This window comes from Schistocerca piceifrons, chromosome 8 (assembly GCF_021461385.2).
Source record: "Schistocerca piceifrons isolate TAMUIC-IGC-003096 chromosome 8, iqSchPice1.1, whole genome shotgun sequence".
NCBI classification, from domain to species: Eukaryota; Metazoa; Arthropoda; class Insecta; order Orthoptera; family Acrididae; genus Schistocerca; species Schistocerca piceifrons.
This window is the reverse complement of record NC_060145.1, coordinates 342,538,399-342,556,308: the sequence shown is the minus strand read 5'-3', so window position 1 is coordinate 342,556,308 and position 17,910 is coordinate 342,538,399. Positions and strand designations below refer to the sequence as shown.

Genomic DNA, 17,910 nt, shown 5'->3' with positions numbered 1-17,910 from the left:
CATGCAATCTCAACAGAAAATGCAAGACAGCTGAACAATTACAAAACTGTTTGATTGAGCGAAATGTGATTTCTGGACATTCAGTAGCACAGTTGTTAGCAACTAGACTGAACATTAATATAAGTATCTCATAAATAGTATAAAATTGTGTCTCTCACAATATTACTATGATGACATCATCTATACTACAGAATATTTCTGCAACACTGTACTACTAGCAGATGATGCAGACAGTTCACCCAAGGTTAACGATCCTACAAGGTGCACATTACCAAGTGTCTCCACTCAAAATATACTTCTGACATCATGAAATTTAGTAACAAAACCAGCTCTGTCTGACAAAACTATTCTCATTAACATGATGAATAAATTTCATGAACCATATTACATTTAAAAAATGAATCTGAAGTAGTATACTTCATCATTTAAATTTATTTCCAAAAAAAGGGTATATCAATATTTTGTGACATAAAATAGGAATGTAAATACAAACTCTAAAATCTGAAATGCTTAAAAAGTGCATACAAAATATTAATCACTTATAAAAGTTCTAAAATTTGCTCTTGTTTATCTTGAACAACAGTCTACAGTAGAACAACCTCACGCAAAATATAGGCTTATATATATAAAGTAACTAACAGTCTTTAATCTTAGTGAATTATACTTTTTGATTTTTAATACTATATTTCCTGAATTTGTGAAATCTTCTGAACATTTAATTCACAGGAAGGAGATTGACAACTGACAATAGCTAAAACAAGTGAACACAAAAACATTCACAGTAATTCCCAATATCCAATCACAAATGAAATGATATGAGAGCAACGATGTTTAACAGTAAATTATGTAAAATTTTCTCTAGTCTTTACAAAGATGATTATCTTGGCCAGGCACACTGTGATATTCCTTAAGAAATACCCTAAAAATGCCATCAAATTTACAGCCTGTAAAGTATTTCGGTTTCTGAATACATTTAATTACTATGGCACCATATTTCAAGTAGAAATAAATGCATGACTGGGATAAGAAATAATACTGCAAAGCTGCTGCATGTACCTACAATACATGAAAAAGTTACCTCAACATATCACCTTTTACAAAACATCAGGCTGGGGAATACCATACTGAAAAATGAATCTAATGATCAATAACCCAACCCACAGAACATAAGATGAATGTATGAGCACAATTATCAACTGACTAATTTTACAGTCTACATAAATCATTTCTGCACGATGTTGAACAGACTGTTTTCTGCGTAAAAAAGGCACATCATAATATTTTGCATAAGATATGCTCACATATTACAATGGCCATTGACAATCATTACTTACAGTTACACTAACACTTTGTCACAAACATCAATGATATTAAAATGTATGTAAAAAGTATAGAAATCTGTCATTTCATAGGCTTCAAAATTAATTTTCACAGCCAAGGTACACTGCAGAAAATACTTTTAAGACAACATGTAAAAATACCTTTTAAGCATGTAGATGCATACATTAAATGTGTAGAGTTGATATAAAAACATATATTTCTCTTCAATGATTAGTCAGACTGTTTTACAGGGACACAGTAAGAAGCAAATTAGGCCACTGAAAAATGTTGTGGACGAGTTCACACTGTTCATATCAAATGCAGTGTATCTAAACCTGTGTTAGGTGGCATCACACTAAGTATGAAAAGTACCTTATGAATGTTTCTTATCAAGAGAAAATAAGTTACAGTGAAAACGATTACTGTGTCGCACCTTTTTGAAACATACACTGTAAACCAAATGCATCACACTTGAAACTCATTCTCCTATTATTGTACACACAATACTCTGAATACTCATGACATTATCACTTAAGACTGTAATGAGTTAAATGTTGCTTCCGTAAAACAATACAATTTTGTCACAATTAATAAAATCCACAAATTATTGGAGAGAGAAAGCTAAATGAATAAACTGTGTTATTCACCTCATTATTCTCTTCTTTTTACTACTGTAGAAATGACTCCAAATGCACTATGCTTCTTTTCAAATGCTTGAATTATATGTCAAACATTTCCTAAATATAAATCTCATAACCAAGATATGGTTGAATGGAAAATAAATGAACAACATATGGCACATATACCAAGTATTCTCCTTGGCTACATTCAATATGCCCAAATGTAATACATAATTATGATTACATTTCATACAGTTCTATAAGATACCAGATGCCAAAACACACTCCTTGCTACAAAATGGCTGATTTTTCTTCACAGCAAAACGTCCTCCCAGAAGAGATTTATGGCATGAGAAGCAACTGAAACAGTCACCTGACACATGCCAGTGAAGCTCATTCCAACTAACTCTTTGGTCACTGGCACCAATTTTTTTTCCACATGCATGACAACTCTGTAACAAGTAAATTATTGTTATTAGTGTGAACAAAGATTTCAAACTGATTTTGCATAAAGAGAATGCATCCTCAAACTAATGCTATGCATTGAAAATCAATGTTAAGGTACTACTCCAACAATTGCGAAAAGAACAAATTATTCCTAGGTAGCTATGTCTAACATCAAAATCAACTGAGCTCCAGAACTCTTAAAGTACTTGACATTTTGGTGATCTAGGTGTGAGAAAGCATAATGTTCTGTGGGTACACTGACTTCGAACTCACTGAACATGGTACACACAAGTTATTGTGACACTGTTCTCATTCCTTATGAGCATATTTGGTCTTTAAATATGTCTGCTTGTGTCTGTATATGTGTGGATGGATATGTGTGTGTTCGCGAGTGTATACCCGTCCTTTTTTCCCCCTAAGGCAGGTCTTTCCGCTCCCGGGATTGGAATGATTCCTTACCCTCTCCCTTAAAACCCACATCCTTTCGTCTTTCCCTCTCCTTCCCTCTTTCCTGATGAGGCAACAGTTTGTTGCGAAAGCTTGAATTTTGTGTGTATGTTTGTGTTTGTTTGTGTGTCTTTCGACCTGCCAGCGCTTTCGTTCGGTAAGCCACATCATCTTTGTTTTTTGATAAATTTTTCCCACGTGGAATGTTTCCCTCTATTATATTAAGTAGTATGTTAATAAGACATACTGTGGCATGTCCACGTGCACCAATGACCATTCAGCAGTTGTAAACTGCACTGGAGGAGGAATGAAATACCCTACCACAAGAACTCCTTACCCATCTTGTGGCCAGCATGGCAGCATGTTGAAGAGGATGCACTGACATTTGTGCCTATTAGGAACCATACCCTTCCTTTTATAACATCCAAAGGACCATCAAAAATCACAGTGACACCAATGTAATTACCTGCATTGTCTTTGAATAAAAGTGTTATTTCTGTTTGTCTCACTGTGTACTTGCTTCTGTCACATTCTGTACTATAGCAGTTCTTTCAATGTATGATGCTAGTTTCATCCAGGTGCATTACTTGGCAGTGACACATCATGCGAAAGTTACTTTCATCCTTAAGTTTTGCACACCATGGTATATATTCACAGTTTAAATGAGAAATTGAGTTATGAAAGAAACATTTCTTTCTGTTTACAAACAAAATTCCACATTAAAAACATGGTATCTTATTCACACAGTATCCTTATACAAACAATGATTCATGCATACCCCAAATTTAGTTGAAATTGTTCCAGATGTTCCTGAGTTACACTTTTATGCCACCCTTTTTCACTCCCACCCTTAGCCATAGGAGCACTAGTGATGTCTACTGTCATAATAATTTATTTTTTCCAGATACGCTGATATGTTGCTGTCTTTGCATCCCCAAAACTGCCCCACTCCTAGAGGTAAAATGTCGTCAGTACTGCGATCAATGAGCATAGCGAAACTGGAAGCTATAGATTTGATACTAATATCAGTCATCATTTATAATTTTAATGTCTGGGCCTCTCAGTCTTCAGCACTTGGGGTGGTAAGGGTACATTAACTTCACAGTACTTTTACACAAATAATACAACTGATGAGTCACGCACAAAATGTAGTTGAAACTATTCCAGAGGTTCCCGATTTATGGTTCTACATAATCCCCTTTCTGCCTGCACCCTTATACGAGACACGTAGTAGTTCTTCTCATATTGCTTCACTTCAGATAGCACCAAAGTATATCAGTTGGTGGGAGGAGATGTGGTATATAAACACACACACACACACACACACACACACACACACACACACACACACACACACACACTTCCCCTTCTCTCTGTCCATCTTCCCCTCCTCCATCACTCTATCTCTACCGTTCCCCATCTCTGTCCATCTCCTCCTCCCACCATTTCTTGGTTTCTTTTCCTCTCCCTCCTCTCTCTGTCCAACTTCTCCCCCTCCCTTTTCAACCTGCCCACTACCCTCTTCCGTCTTCCATCTGCCTCCTACACCTGCCCACCTCCCCTCCTCCCTCTCTCTATCCATCTTCTTTTCTTTTCTCCTCTCTCGACCCATCTCCTACTCACCTCTATCCCTGTCCTCCTCCTTCTCCACCCCCCTCCTTCCTTTCCACATGCCATTCAACCATCTACCTACTTCCTCTGACCATTTTCTCCCCCTCCCCTCTGTACATGACCTCCTCTCATTCTTTCTGTACATCTCCTTCTTCCCCCTCTCTCTGTCCAGCTCCTCCTCCTCCTCCTCCTCTTCTCTCCATCCATCTCCTCCTCCCCCATCTCTGTGTCTGTCTCCTCCTCCCCCATCTCTGTGTCCATCTTCTCCTCACCCTGTGTCCGTCTTCTCCTCACCCCCCTCTCTGTCTATCCATTTATTTCTCCTACCTCTCTTTGTACAGTACCTATGACACTCACCTCAATGGGAACTAGGTGATTCTTGCCCCAACAAGGCTTCTTTCCTGAAAGTAAGAGTTATGTGTACCAACTTTGGTTGAAAGCAATCCAGTGATTCAGGAGGAGATGTATATATGATGTAGATACTTTTGAGCTAGCATCTATTAGTTCATAATGAATATGTATATTTCTCTGCTACCACAATAATTCTATGCTTTACTTGCCCTGCACTGCTATGCTCACCATGTTGGAGGACACAAGGCTATTCAAAAATTAAATAGAAACTAGAGTCCTTCAAATATTCTGCTTATTTAGTGAATACATAAATTTTATGCAAGCCTTTGTCTTCTATTATCAGATGTAGGAATGAGTGATTCAAAAATCTCATAACTATGTAACATTTTCATTGTGTGTGTGTGTGTGTGTGTGTGTGTGTGTGTGTGTGTGTGTGTGTGTGTGTGTGTACTCCCACACGATAAGTAAACATTTTTATCTGTTTTACCTGTAATTCAGTCAAAATGATCAGTGCTGTCAGTAAAATGTACTTGTCAGAGAGGCTCCTGAAGCGAATTTCAGGCAATAACAAGCTGTGTTGTAGTGATCTAACATAAAAAAATTCAAAGGGCCATTGGTATATTCTTTGAAGTGTAAAGTCATATGCAACATACATGACATTTGGGATATTTTTGTTTGTATGTTTCAGCGGTAGACATCAGTTTGCCATTTATTTCCTCTGGGAGACAGTAAATTTGCTGAAAGATGATGTTCACTTTTCTAATACACTTGTCTGTACCTAGGTCAATCATGCCACAATATACAGTGTTCCATAATACAAGAAAATTTCATTCCATATGGGTCCCTAGCATATCACTATTACAGTCAAGAACAATCATTACAAGCACTGTTACAAAACCATGTGGATGTAGTGTTGTCATTGTCAGTCAAATATTGGGCATTAAGGTAACACTCCCTATTCCAGAAAGAGCTTAGGCATTAAGCTAACACCCCTATTCCCACATCATAGAATGAATTGCTATTTGTATTATTACGTGAAGAGAGAGAACAACCAAATACAAATATCAAGACTTCGAAATCAAAATTAACAAGAAATGTCAGCACCAAATAAATGTGTTCTACATGTTAACACTATGAATGGCCACTTCACAGCCCATGCCATTTGTATCTTTCCAAACAACAGTTCCTGTCCACCACCTACCTACACTCATGCTCATAAATTAAGGATAATGCTGATACATGGTGAAACAATGATCTGGTGGGTTGTTTGTAGGTTTAAATCACCTCAGGGTATGACCATGTGGTGCATTTGACCTGCGGTCATCGCACAGTGGCACTGGCAGCAGTCCACATTCACAGAGGTGTGTTGGTGCTTGTCGGAGTACGGTGCAGCGAGTAAGTGTGCAGATGTTTTCAGATGTGCTAATGGTGACTGTGTGTTGAAAATGGCTCAAAGAACACATATTGATGACATTATGAGCAGCAGAATACTAGGGCGACTAGAGGCTGGTCAACCACAGCAGGTCATAGCACGGGCCCTCTGTGTGACACAAAGTGTGATCTCAAGATTATGGCAATGATTCCAGCAGACAGGAAACGTGTCCCCGCACTACAGCACGGGACGTCCACAGTGTACAACACCACAAGAGGACCGAAATCTCACCATCAGTGCCCGCAGGTGGCCATGGAGTACTGCAGGTGGCCTTGCTCGGGACCTTATCGCAGTCACTGAAACTGTGGTCTCCAAGCACACAGTCTACAGATGACTGAACAGACATTGTTTATTCACCGAGAGACCTGCAAGGTGCATTCCACTGACCTCTGGTCACAGGAGAGCCCGTAAAGCCTGGTGTCAAGAACACAGTACATGGTCATTTGAACAGTGGTCACAGGTTATGTTCACGGACGGGTCCAGGTATAGTCTGAACAGCGATTCTCGCCAGGTTTTCATCTGGCGTGAACCAAGAACCAGATACCAACCCTCAATGTCCTTGAAAGGGACCTGTATAGAGGTCATGATTTGATGGTGTGGGGTGGGATTATGACTGGTGCACGTACACCCCTGCATATCTTTGACGGAGAAACTGTAACAGGTCAGGCGTATCGGGATGTCATTTTTCACCAGTATGTCCGCCTTTTCAGGGGTGCAATGGGTCCCACCTTCCTCCTGATGGATGATAACGCATGGCCCCTCTGAGCTGCCATCGTGAAGGAGTACATTGAAACAGAAGATATCAGGAAAATGGAGTGGCCTACTTGTTTTCCAGACCTAAACCCCATCGAGCATGTCTGGGATGCTCTCAGTTGACGTATCACTGCACGTCTTCAAACCCCTACGACACTTCAGGAGCTACGACACTTCAGGAGCTACGACACTTCAGGAGCTACGACACTTCAGGAGCTACGACACTTCAGGAGCTACGACACTTCAGGAGCTACGACACTTCAGGAGCTACGACACTTCAGGAGCTACGACACTTCAGGAGCTACGACACTTCAGGAGCTACGACACTTCAGGAGCTACGACACTTCAGGAGCTACGACACTTCAGGAGCTACGACACTTCAGGAGCTACGACACTTCAGGAGCTACGACACTTCAGGAGCTACGACACTTCAGGAGCTACGACACTTCAGGAGCTACGACACTTCAGGAGCTACGACACTTCAGGAGCTACGACACTTCAGGAGCTACGACACTTCAGGAGCTACGACACTTCAGGAGCTACGACACTTCAGGAGCTACGACACTTCAGGAGCTACGACACTTCAGGAGCTACGACACTTCAGGAGCTACGACACTTCAGGAGCTACGACACTTCAGGAGCTACGACACTTCAGGAGCTACGACACTTCAGGAGCTACGACACTTCAGGAGCTACGACACTTCAGGAGCTACGACACTTCAGGAGCTACGACACTTCAGGAGCTACGACACTTCAGGAGCTACGACACTTCAGGAGCTACGACACTTCAGGAGCTACGACACTTCAGGAGCTACGACACTTCAGGAGCTACGACACTTCAGGAGCTACGACACTTCAGGAGCTACGACACTTCAGGAGCTACGACACTTCAGGAGCTACGACACTTCAGGAGCTACGACACTTCAGGAGCTACGACACTTCAGGAGCTACGACACTTCAGGAGCTACGACACTTCAGGAGCTACGACACTTCAGGAGCTACGACACTTCAGGAGCTACGACACTTCAGGAGCTACGACACTTCAGGAGCTACGACACTTCAGGAGCTACGACACTTCAGGAGCTACGACACTTCAGGAGCTACGACACTTCAGGAGCTACGACACTTCAGGAGCTACGACACTTCAGGAGCTACGACACTTCAGGAGCTACGACACTTCAGGAGCTACGACACTTCAGGAGCTACGACACTTCAGGAGCTACGACACTTCAGGAGCTACGACACTTCAGGAGCTACGACACTTCAGGAGCTACGACACTTCAGGAGCTACGACACTTCAGGAGCTACGACACTTCAGGAGCTACGACACTTCAGGAGCTACGACACTTCAGGAGCTACGACACTTCAGGAGCTACGACACTTCAGGAGCTACGACACTTCAGGAGCTACGACACTTCAGGAGCTACGACACTTCAGGAGCTACGACACTTCAGGAGCTACGACACTTCAGGAGCTACGACACTTCAGGAGCTACGACACTTCAGGAGCTACGACACTTCAGGAGCTACGACACTTCAGGAGCTACGACACTTCAGGAGCTACGACACTTCAGGAGCTACGACACTTCAGGAGCTACGACACTTCAGGAGCTACGACACTTCAGGAGCTACGACACTTCAGGAGCTACGACACTTCAGGAGCTACGACACTTCAGGAGCTACGACACTTCAGGAGCTACGACACTTCAGGAGCTACGACACTTCAGGAGCTACGACACTTCAGGAGCTACGACACTTCAGGAGCTACGACACTTCAGGAGCTACGACACTTCAGGAGCTACGACACTTCAGGAGCTACGACACTTCAGGAGCTACGACACTTCAGGAGCTACGACACTTCAGGAGCTACGACACTTCAGGAGCTACGACACTTCAGGAGCTACGACACTTCAGGAGCTACGACACTTCAGGAGCTACGACACTTCAGGAGCTACGACACTTCAGGAGCTACGACACTTCAGGAGCTACGACACTTCAGGAGCTACGACACTTCAGGAGCTACGACACTTCAGGAGCTACGACACTTCAGGAGCTACGACACTTCAGGAGCTACGACACTTCAGGAGCTACGACACTTCAGGAGCTACGACACTTCAGGAGCTACGACACTTCAGGAGCTACGACACTTCAGGAGCTACGACACTTCAGGAGCTACGACAGGCACTGGTGCAAGAATGGGAGGCTATACCCCAGCAGCTGCTGGACCACCTGATCCAGAGTACGTCAACCCGTTGTGCAGCCTGTGTACATGTGCATGGTGATCATATACCATATTGATATCGGGGTACATGTGCAGGAAACAGTGGTGTTTTGTAGCACATGTGTTTCGGGATCGTTTCCTCAACTTATCACCAATACCGTGGACTTATAGATCTGTGCCATGTGTGTCGCCATGTGCCTGTGCTATTAGCACCAGTTTTGTGTAGTGCCACATTGTGTGGCACCACATTCTGCAATTATCCTTAATTTATGAGCATGAGTGTATATCTCCTTGCCTACTACCAGTCCAACCTCTAAAATGCTTTCTACTCCCTTTGGCTCATCTGCACAGTGTTGCCCTTTTACCGTCCCCCCTCTCCCCCTTAGTTCCCAACACAGAACTCCCAATGGTACACCTAGCAGTCCACCATCCCATGGATCATCGCTGCACCTTCTTCTCCCACCCTTACCCAGCTAGTCCTCTCTGCCCTCCCTCCCCCATGGTTCTTCTGAAACCCCAATGCCCATGCCAGTTAAGAACGCTAATTGCCGCAGTGGGGCTGCAGTCCACAGAACCAACAGTGGCTGCGAATGTGTAAGCACTTTGTGTGTGTGTGTGTGTGTGTGTGTGTGTGTGTGTGTGTGTTTTGCTCCATCCAATAAAAGGTTTGTCCGATAGCTAAAATCTAAGTCAACATTTAAATATGTGTCTGCTATTCAACACCTATGTGGTAATTAGCAATTCATACTAATATTCATACTGTTATTTCGTCACAAACTTTCCATTCTTTGTCATACATTTTAAGCTTGACATTCAATTTTTTCCACAAACACTGTATGTACATTTGAAATATAAGTATCCAAATGATTATTATAATGTTAAAAAGGAGTGTGCTATTGTATGAAATGAAAACCACACATGAGAAAGCTATAAAATTACCAGGAGACAGAGTGGGTCATCAGAACTCACCACCAGGAGGTGAAATTACTGTACTGCCACCACACACATTTAAAAGTGAATAACCATTCCTCGCTTTTGGAGCTAATAGTTCCTTTCTCAATGAGGAAATAGGAATACGATGGAAGGTTAGAAAAAAGGGCAGATCATTTAGACCCAAGGATGAGGAGCACCCACCTGTATTGAGGATAACAAAAATGAAGGGGGAAGTGCTGTACCTGGACATGTAGCACACCAATTTAACAGGACACTGTAGCAGGTTGCCAAAGTACTGGGCTGGTGATGCTATACCTTTGAGAATGTAACAAACATTCCTGAATGACAGTATTAACACCAGCATGTACCCACAGGCATCTCTGGCAGCTTCCGCTGAAACCAGCAGTGCCTGCTTCGCCAACAGATCACACCCATATTGCCAATAGGAGGCATGGCAATCATGACACTACTTGTGACCACAATGTCACATATCCACAAGTAGTGTACACCATATTCCTCTGCCAGCACAGCATTTAGGACACTGTATGGGCACAGCATGGCAATTCAGACACCAAAACCGATCTGGTGGATTCAGCCATCAAACCAAGATGCAGTTCTTCCAGCTGTCAAACCACAACTGAGTTCAAGATGCCAATTCTGGATGACTTTGCCTGCATCATCACTAAAAGGAGCCAGCTGGACAACAACAAGCTTCCGCCTCACTGACCTGGGCCTCCGTGGACCACAGCATCCACACTTGGTCTCTTAACAGTTCACTGACACTATCCTGGGCACTACTGCCTTCATAGAGTCTATAAGCAGCCACTTGATCTACAATGAGCCATGTTTACTGACCTCAACATCGCAGGACCCAGGGAGCACGACTTTAGTGTTCACCAGTTCATTGACTTTTGTGGTCATATTTATGGACAGCCTGATTTTGTTCATCTGAACTTCGAATTTGTTCTGTTCAAACTCTACACTAACAGTGTGACTGCTTGTCATTAAATTCTAGAAACAATTGTTCAGAATAAAGTGATTCTTGTTTTACATCTATTTGAAGCCTTTTTGTACTGAGTGAGCTTGTGGAAGGACACTTCAGGAGATACCAAAGAGAGGTGGAGGTCAGTGGAGGTACTCACTGTTCCAGTTTCAGTCAAGAGAGGATATAAGGATAGAGTGAAAAATAAAGATGGACAGAGGAAGAGCTATGAGTACTGCAGTTAAGAACTAAGTACAAAGCAGAAAAGGAAACAGGGACAAATCAGAGAGAGTGGGGAGGGGATGGCGGTAGGGAGGAAACCTGGATATTTTCTTTATTCCTTTTTCATCTTCTTCCCCCCACATGGATGCAAGATCCCTCTTCCCCACCCCCATCAAAACACACATGCACAACTAATTTCACTACTAATTTATCTTTCAATATCCATATTCATTCTCTATCCTTGTGTTACCACTGAGATGAAGGTGGGCAAGTGCTTACCAACACTCTGGCTCCAGCTCTCTCTTACTCATTCCCATTAATAATTGTTTTCCCTTGATCTCAGTGTAAGTGGGTCCCTCCCATCCTGGGGGCTCTGTGATATGGTTCTCCACTCTAACCTTCCCCAATCTATCCTCTTTTCTCCCTGATGAAGGAACTAATAGTTCTGAAAGCTAGAAATAATTATTTCACTTAAATTTTATATACTGACAGTACTGGTATTTCATCCCATGGCAGTAAGAATTGCTGTATGCAATGTTAAGAAGTATGAACATCAAATCAAATTTCAGCACAGGAGTGAAAAGCTTAGATTCTATAGAAAAAGAAAACAGTGTTTAAACTGTGGAATGTTAATGTGAGACTGAATACTGAATAAAACAGCTGAAGTGAACAAAGATGTAGGATTTGGAAGGTAGGGTGATCATACTGCAGCAAGAGGATTGTGTCATGAAAAGTAGGATTTATGTCAAAAGGAAGTCAGGGCGAAGGCTTGTACACAGAACCCAGGAAAACGGAGCTATTAAATAATGATGATGATTTTGGTGGTGGTGGTGGTGGTGACTACAAAATGACATGAGATAGTCATAATGGAGAATGATTTTATAATTAATGTAGTATATTTTGGAACTAAGACCCCAGTTATTCCACATAATAATGTTAACCAACTCTGAGATTTGATAGTTGGTGATGTTTCTGAAAGTATCTTGCAATAAAAAACTAATTTACAATATACAACAAGGTTTTACGTCTTACCTTTCCATATTTTTCTTGGAAACAATCAAGACACACTGGTTGACCATCTACTGGAACATATTTCATGCCTCCGAGGGGAATGTCACATTCATAGCAACAGAAATGTTTTACATGGAAAGCCTGTCCCTCTGCCATTGTGTATTCATTGACAAATATCAGCTGAAACACAAATGCAAATTAATACAACTATAATGCCACAGTGATTGTAATTATAATGCTTAAGTCAACAAACAGAAATAACAAATGCTGACTTCATATTCAAAAACTAAAAAACACTCCTATGGTGTGATACTAAAAACCAATGAATGAAGGGGAGAGGTTAGAGCTAAACATCATGTTGATGGCATTGTCATTATAGATGAAACACAAGCATGTAATGGACAAGGATGGGTTAAAGAAGCTGGAAGCATCAATTTCAAACAAACCATCCTGTCATTCACCTTCGGCAGTCTAGGAAACCTAAATACCATACTGCTCAGTAAGGCATGAAGGACGATGTACACACAAACCCCTGAGCATTCACGTAAAATTTTCATTCATTTAATTTAATCTTCCTCTTATGAGCTCTGCTCAATTGTAATATGTTAAATTACGTGCAGTGATGTCAATGTTGCACAAAATTTAAACAATGGAAAATCGAGGGTGGAATGTAACAATATTAGGGAAAGGAAAGTTGCTCCTCATCATATAGCAGAGATGCTGAATTGCAGATAGGCACAACAAAAAGACTCACAAATCAGCTTTCAGCCAGTATGGCCTTCGTCAAAAATAGACGACACACACACACACACACACACACACACACACACACACACACACACACACATTATCTTGTTTTGTTCTACAGGAATTTTTGTACTGTTTCACATCTCTTACTAAAATTACAGTATTTTCTAATGGTGTCAGTACCTCTATTGAAGAATGGCAACCAAGAAATCTGACATTTGTTCAAAAGCATAATTTTTGACAACAATTTACATGCTTAACTTTATCTTTAATCTGGATCTTTCTATGTATTACCAGTCCAAAATTGTGTCCGATTAGGCGTAATTTGTATGTTGCTGTTTGCAAGCTTGTTCTCAGTGCTTCACATAATAATCATGTCACCAGCAGTGGTTATCATCGTATCAGTGTTAAGATGCAATGTTTCTGTTATTGTGTTTCTACTCCCTCAAAATGTCATCCATGTCAATATTAAAATGTTGTATGGGATGCACAGTAACCTCGTCTTACTTCTTTGTTGTAAATTCTCTGTTAGCTGACCATTCGCATCTTAAATTATCAATGTGCTATGATGTGAGATTTTTAAGTGCTGCAAACAGATATCTGGCATAATTTTTCTTTTCTATTCTTGTGCAAAGTTTAGTTCTTTTAACTGTACCAAAAGCATTTTTCCATTCCTTCTTCTTCTTCTTATTATTATTCAACAACTGCAACATTGGATGCATTAATGTTTATGTGCTACACATTCCAAAACAAAGCAAGGCAGTCATCAACCTGAAGAATGGTCTGAATTCCTCTACTAAGCATGCTTCTACTGGATGGGGGGTATGCCCTTGCCTTCCTTCAAGTTTGGAACTGACTTACTCAGTCTCTTATAGGGGTCCTACAGTTTAGTGTGGATTTGGAAACTCAAAATTTTTCACATTAATGAACTTCGTCAGAGGTGAAAGAAGTGATATGTCACAGCTAAAAAAAACCTAGTACTGACCAGCAATCAAACTCAAGATCTTTCCATCCACAGTCCTGCACTTCACCATTGAGCAATTATGATTCCAAAGTAACAACTGCATTTAAGCACAATTTTATTACTCTAAATTCCATCTATTCTTCGACAATTTAACTCATTGTCATTGTGTTCAGTGTAGTTTTTAAACCTGTAGCGCACAATGTGCAGATACTGTTAGCGGGAAGGGTTGATTCTTTCTCCTTTTTGAAAACAGAGACTATTTATGTTTTCCTGGACTTAGGGAACTCCATGGGTGCAGCACATTTGTATGAGGAGAAAACCCACAAGTCCAGTTGCTTTGGATTTTCGGCTTTTCTTACAACTTCTTCCAATTATTTCATGGATACTTCATGGATATAAAATGTACTTGTTATTGGGAACTTTTATTCTGCTACTTTATAGTCCAGCAAAAGCTTTTCACAATAGTTAGTGCATTCTTCAACTTTGATACAATTCAATTTCATTCATTCTTATTGTGCTGCATTCATACAACATTTTCATGGCCTTATATCCTACCCTCTCCACTCTTCACGTATACTAGAAGTCCAACGTTCACTCAGCGTGCTTGCCAGGGGCCTTGTCCAGGATGTGGAAGAGGCTCTTCCAGCAGCTATTGAGAGTGCGGGGTGCAACCAGCTCCAAACTGTTGCACATGTTGGCACCAAAAATGCCAGTCATTGGGGCTCCGAGGAAATCCTTGGGTCCTTTGACGGATGGCTAAATTGGCGAAGGCAGCCTCCATCTCTCGAGAAATGGAAGCCAAGCTGATGACTTGCATCATCATACCCTGGGTGGACCGGGATCCTCTGGTTTCGAGTTGAGTGGAGAACCTACACCAGAGGCTATGTCGACTCTGTGATGAAAATGGTTGTAGATTTCTCGACCTACATTATGCAGTGGAAGGTTGTAGGACACCCCCGATAGATCAGGGGTGCAGTTTTAGGTACTGAAAGCTGGTTGAAACCAGACATAAATAGCAGTCAAATTTTGAACTCTGATTGCACAATGTTTAAGAAGCATAGGACTGATGCTATGGGAGGTAGTGTGCTCATTGCAGTTAAAAGCTGTTTAAGCGCAGTTGAGATTGATACTGAGTCAGAATGTGAAATAATTTGGATAAAGCTGTCAATCAGAGAAGAAGTGACCATTGTATTGGGATATTTTTATAGACCACCAGCATCCACAACAAATGTCACAGAACATTTCAGGGAAAGTCTTGAGTACACAGGAAATAAATATCCAAATTGTCCATTAGTTATAAGTGGAGACTTTAATCTGGCATCCATTGACTCGGAAAATTACATGTTTATCACAGGGGGCAGAGGCAAAGACTTGTGTGAAGTTATTCTAGGAGTGCTCTCAACATAAAACCTTGAGCAATTGGTTATAACAGCAACTTGAAATGGGAACATGTTAGATATCTTGGTGACAAACAGACCTGATCTTTTGGAGGAAGTTAATCTAGAAGAAGGTATTAGCGACCATAATGTCATTGTGGCTTCTATGTCAGTGGAAGTCGGGGGGGGGGGGGGGGGGGTAGAGAATCAAAGAAACAGCATAGAGTTTTCTTGTTTGGCAAAGCAAATAAAAGTGTCATTAATGAATATCTTCATAGTCGGCTCCAAGCATTCACCGTGAGACACAAAGATATTGAGCATCTTTGGCCGGAATTTAAAGGTATTGTCCACCATGTGCTAGAGTAATATGTGCCTAGCAAGAATATAGGAGAGGGAAAGGATCCACCTTGGTTCAACAAACATATTAGGAAGTTGCTGAGAAAGTGGAGAATTTTGTACAGTCGTTTTAATCATAGTCACTGTCCTGCTGAAAAACAGAAATTATGCAAAATGAAGGCAGCTGTCAAAAGGTCACAGAGTTATTCTTTTAACAAATTTGAAAGCAATATTTTTCCTGTAGATTCTAAAAATAACCCCAAAAAATGTTGGTCGTACGTAAAATCTATGAACGCCACAAATAATTCAATACCTACTCTTGCTGACAGTACGGATAATGCAACAGATGATGATAAACAGAAGGCTGAAATTATAAACCTAGCTTTCAAAAACTTATTTACGGCAGAGGACTGCAGCACCATTCCCCCTTTCAATTGTTGAACAAACGCAAGGATGGCTGACATAGTGTTTAGTGTACCTGGGATTGTAAAACAGTTAAGATCCTTAGATGACAGGAAGGCATCTGGCCCAGATTGTATCCCCATAAGATTTTATATCGACTATGGTACAAATATAGCATCATTCTTGTCCATCATCTATCAGAGATCATTGGAACAGCAGAAAGTTCCATGGGACTGGAAAAACGCCCAGGTCAGAGCAATCTATAAAAAGGGTAGAAAATCGCATGCACATAACGACTTTTCTAGACTCTGAGAAGCTAATCTGCAGAAACCAGCACGGTTTTAGCAAACAGCACTCATGCAAGACACAGTTGGTCCTCTTTGTGCATGATATACAACAAGCTCTAGATACCAGCTCCCAGGCTGATATGCAATATTTCTCGACTTTTGAAAGGCATTCGACTCAGTTCCGTACTGTCACTTGCTCCAAAAAGTGCATGCTTACAGTCTATCTGATGACAAATGAGGTTGGATAGAAAGTTTTCTAAGAGACAGAGAGCAGTATGTCATCCTGAATGGGGTGACTTCAACAGACACAAGCGTAACTTCAGGTGTGCCCCAGGGCAAGATAATAGGTCCACTGCTTTTTACGAATAGGTCCACTGCTTTTTACGATTTACATAAACAATCTGGTTGATTGTACTGACAGTGGCATTAGACTGTTTGCTGATGATGCTCTAGTCTACAGGGAAGTAGTGAAGTTGTGAACAAATCAATGAGGATTTGCTGAAAATAAAAGCGTGGTGTAACAACTGGCAGCTATCTCTCAATATTAGTAAGTGTAACGTACTGCATATAACAAGGCGAAAATCCCCATTAATGTACGAGTACAGAATAAATGCCCAGTCTTTGGGAGCAGTAACATCCGTCAAGTGTCTGGGTGTGACTATTTGAAATTATCTCAAATGGAACGATCAGATTACACAAGTAACGGGCAAGGCAAACTCTAGATTGTGGTTTATTGGTAGAGTTCTGAAACGATGCAGTCCTTCAACAAAGGAAATTGCTTACAATACTTTAGTTTGTCCAGTCTTAGAGTATTGTTCGCCTGTATGGGAACCTCACCAGTTGGGTCTCATTCAAGAGATTGAGAAGGTCCAAAGAAGAGCGGGTAAGACTCACGACTGGTACATTTAGCCATTGCGAGAGTGTTACAAATCTCATAGAAAGTTTGAAGTGGGACACACTTGCAGATAGATGACACGCTAAACGGAGGGTGCTGCTTGCTAAATTCCAAAATCCGATCTTTGCCGAGGATGTAGAGCATATATTATTACCACCAGCTTTCAAATCGTGCAACGATCACCATTCAAAGATAAGGAAAATTAGAGCTCGTACTGAGGCATTCAGACCGACAGTTGTTTCTTCCTCACGTGATCCACAAGTGGAACAGAGCAGGGGAGGGGGGGAATATGACTTTGGCATGAATAGTACCCTCCGCCACACACTGCTTGGTGGTTAGCGGAGAATAGATGTAGATATCACATGGTCCAGTCACATTATTGGGACTGTGCTGAAGTAAGCTGTCGCCAGCACACCAGTTGGCAGAGATGTAGCAAGAAGATCGATAGAAGGCACTGGATCAAGCATGCCTATCAGGAGAGAGGCCACAGATAGGCTTGCGAGCAACACGCCACCAACACCCTCTTGATCATAAGTATTTAGATCTCCGCCGCA

General features: G+C 41.5%; 1 protein-coding gene across 5 annotated transcripts in view; it reads right to left on the bottom strand.

The window, feature by feature from the left end:
* Nucleotides 1–419: 419 nt before the first annotated feature.
* Nucleotides 420–17,910, bottom strand: part of LOC124711450 (testin) — a 110,046-nt gene continuing 92,555 nt past the window's right edge. For 4 of the 5 annotated variants that reach the window (XM_047241533.1, XM_047241535.1, XM_047241536.1 and 1 more), the window contains exons 14-15: nt 12,371–12,529; nt 420–2,392 (exon numbers count right to left, since the gene is read on the bottom strand). In XM_047241533.1, coding sequence (XP_047097489.1) covers nt 2,198–2,392; nt 12,371–12,529 — 354 coding nt within the window. In that variant the 3' untranslated portion in view covers nt 420–2,197. The remainder of the gene's footprint in view (nt 2,393–12,370; nt 12,530–17,910) is intronic. The other variant, XM_047241537.1, reaches the window with a different exon arrangement.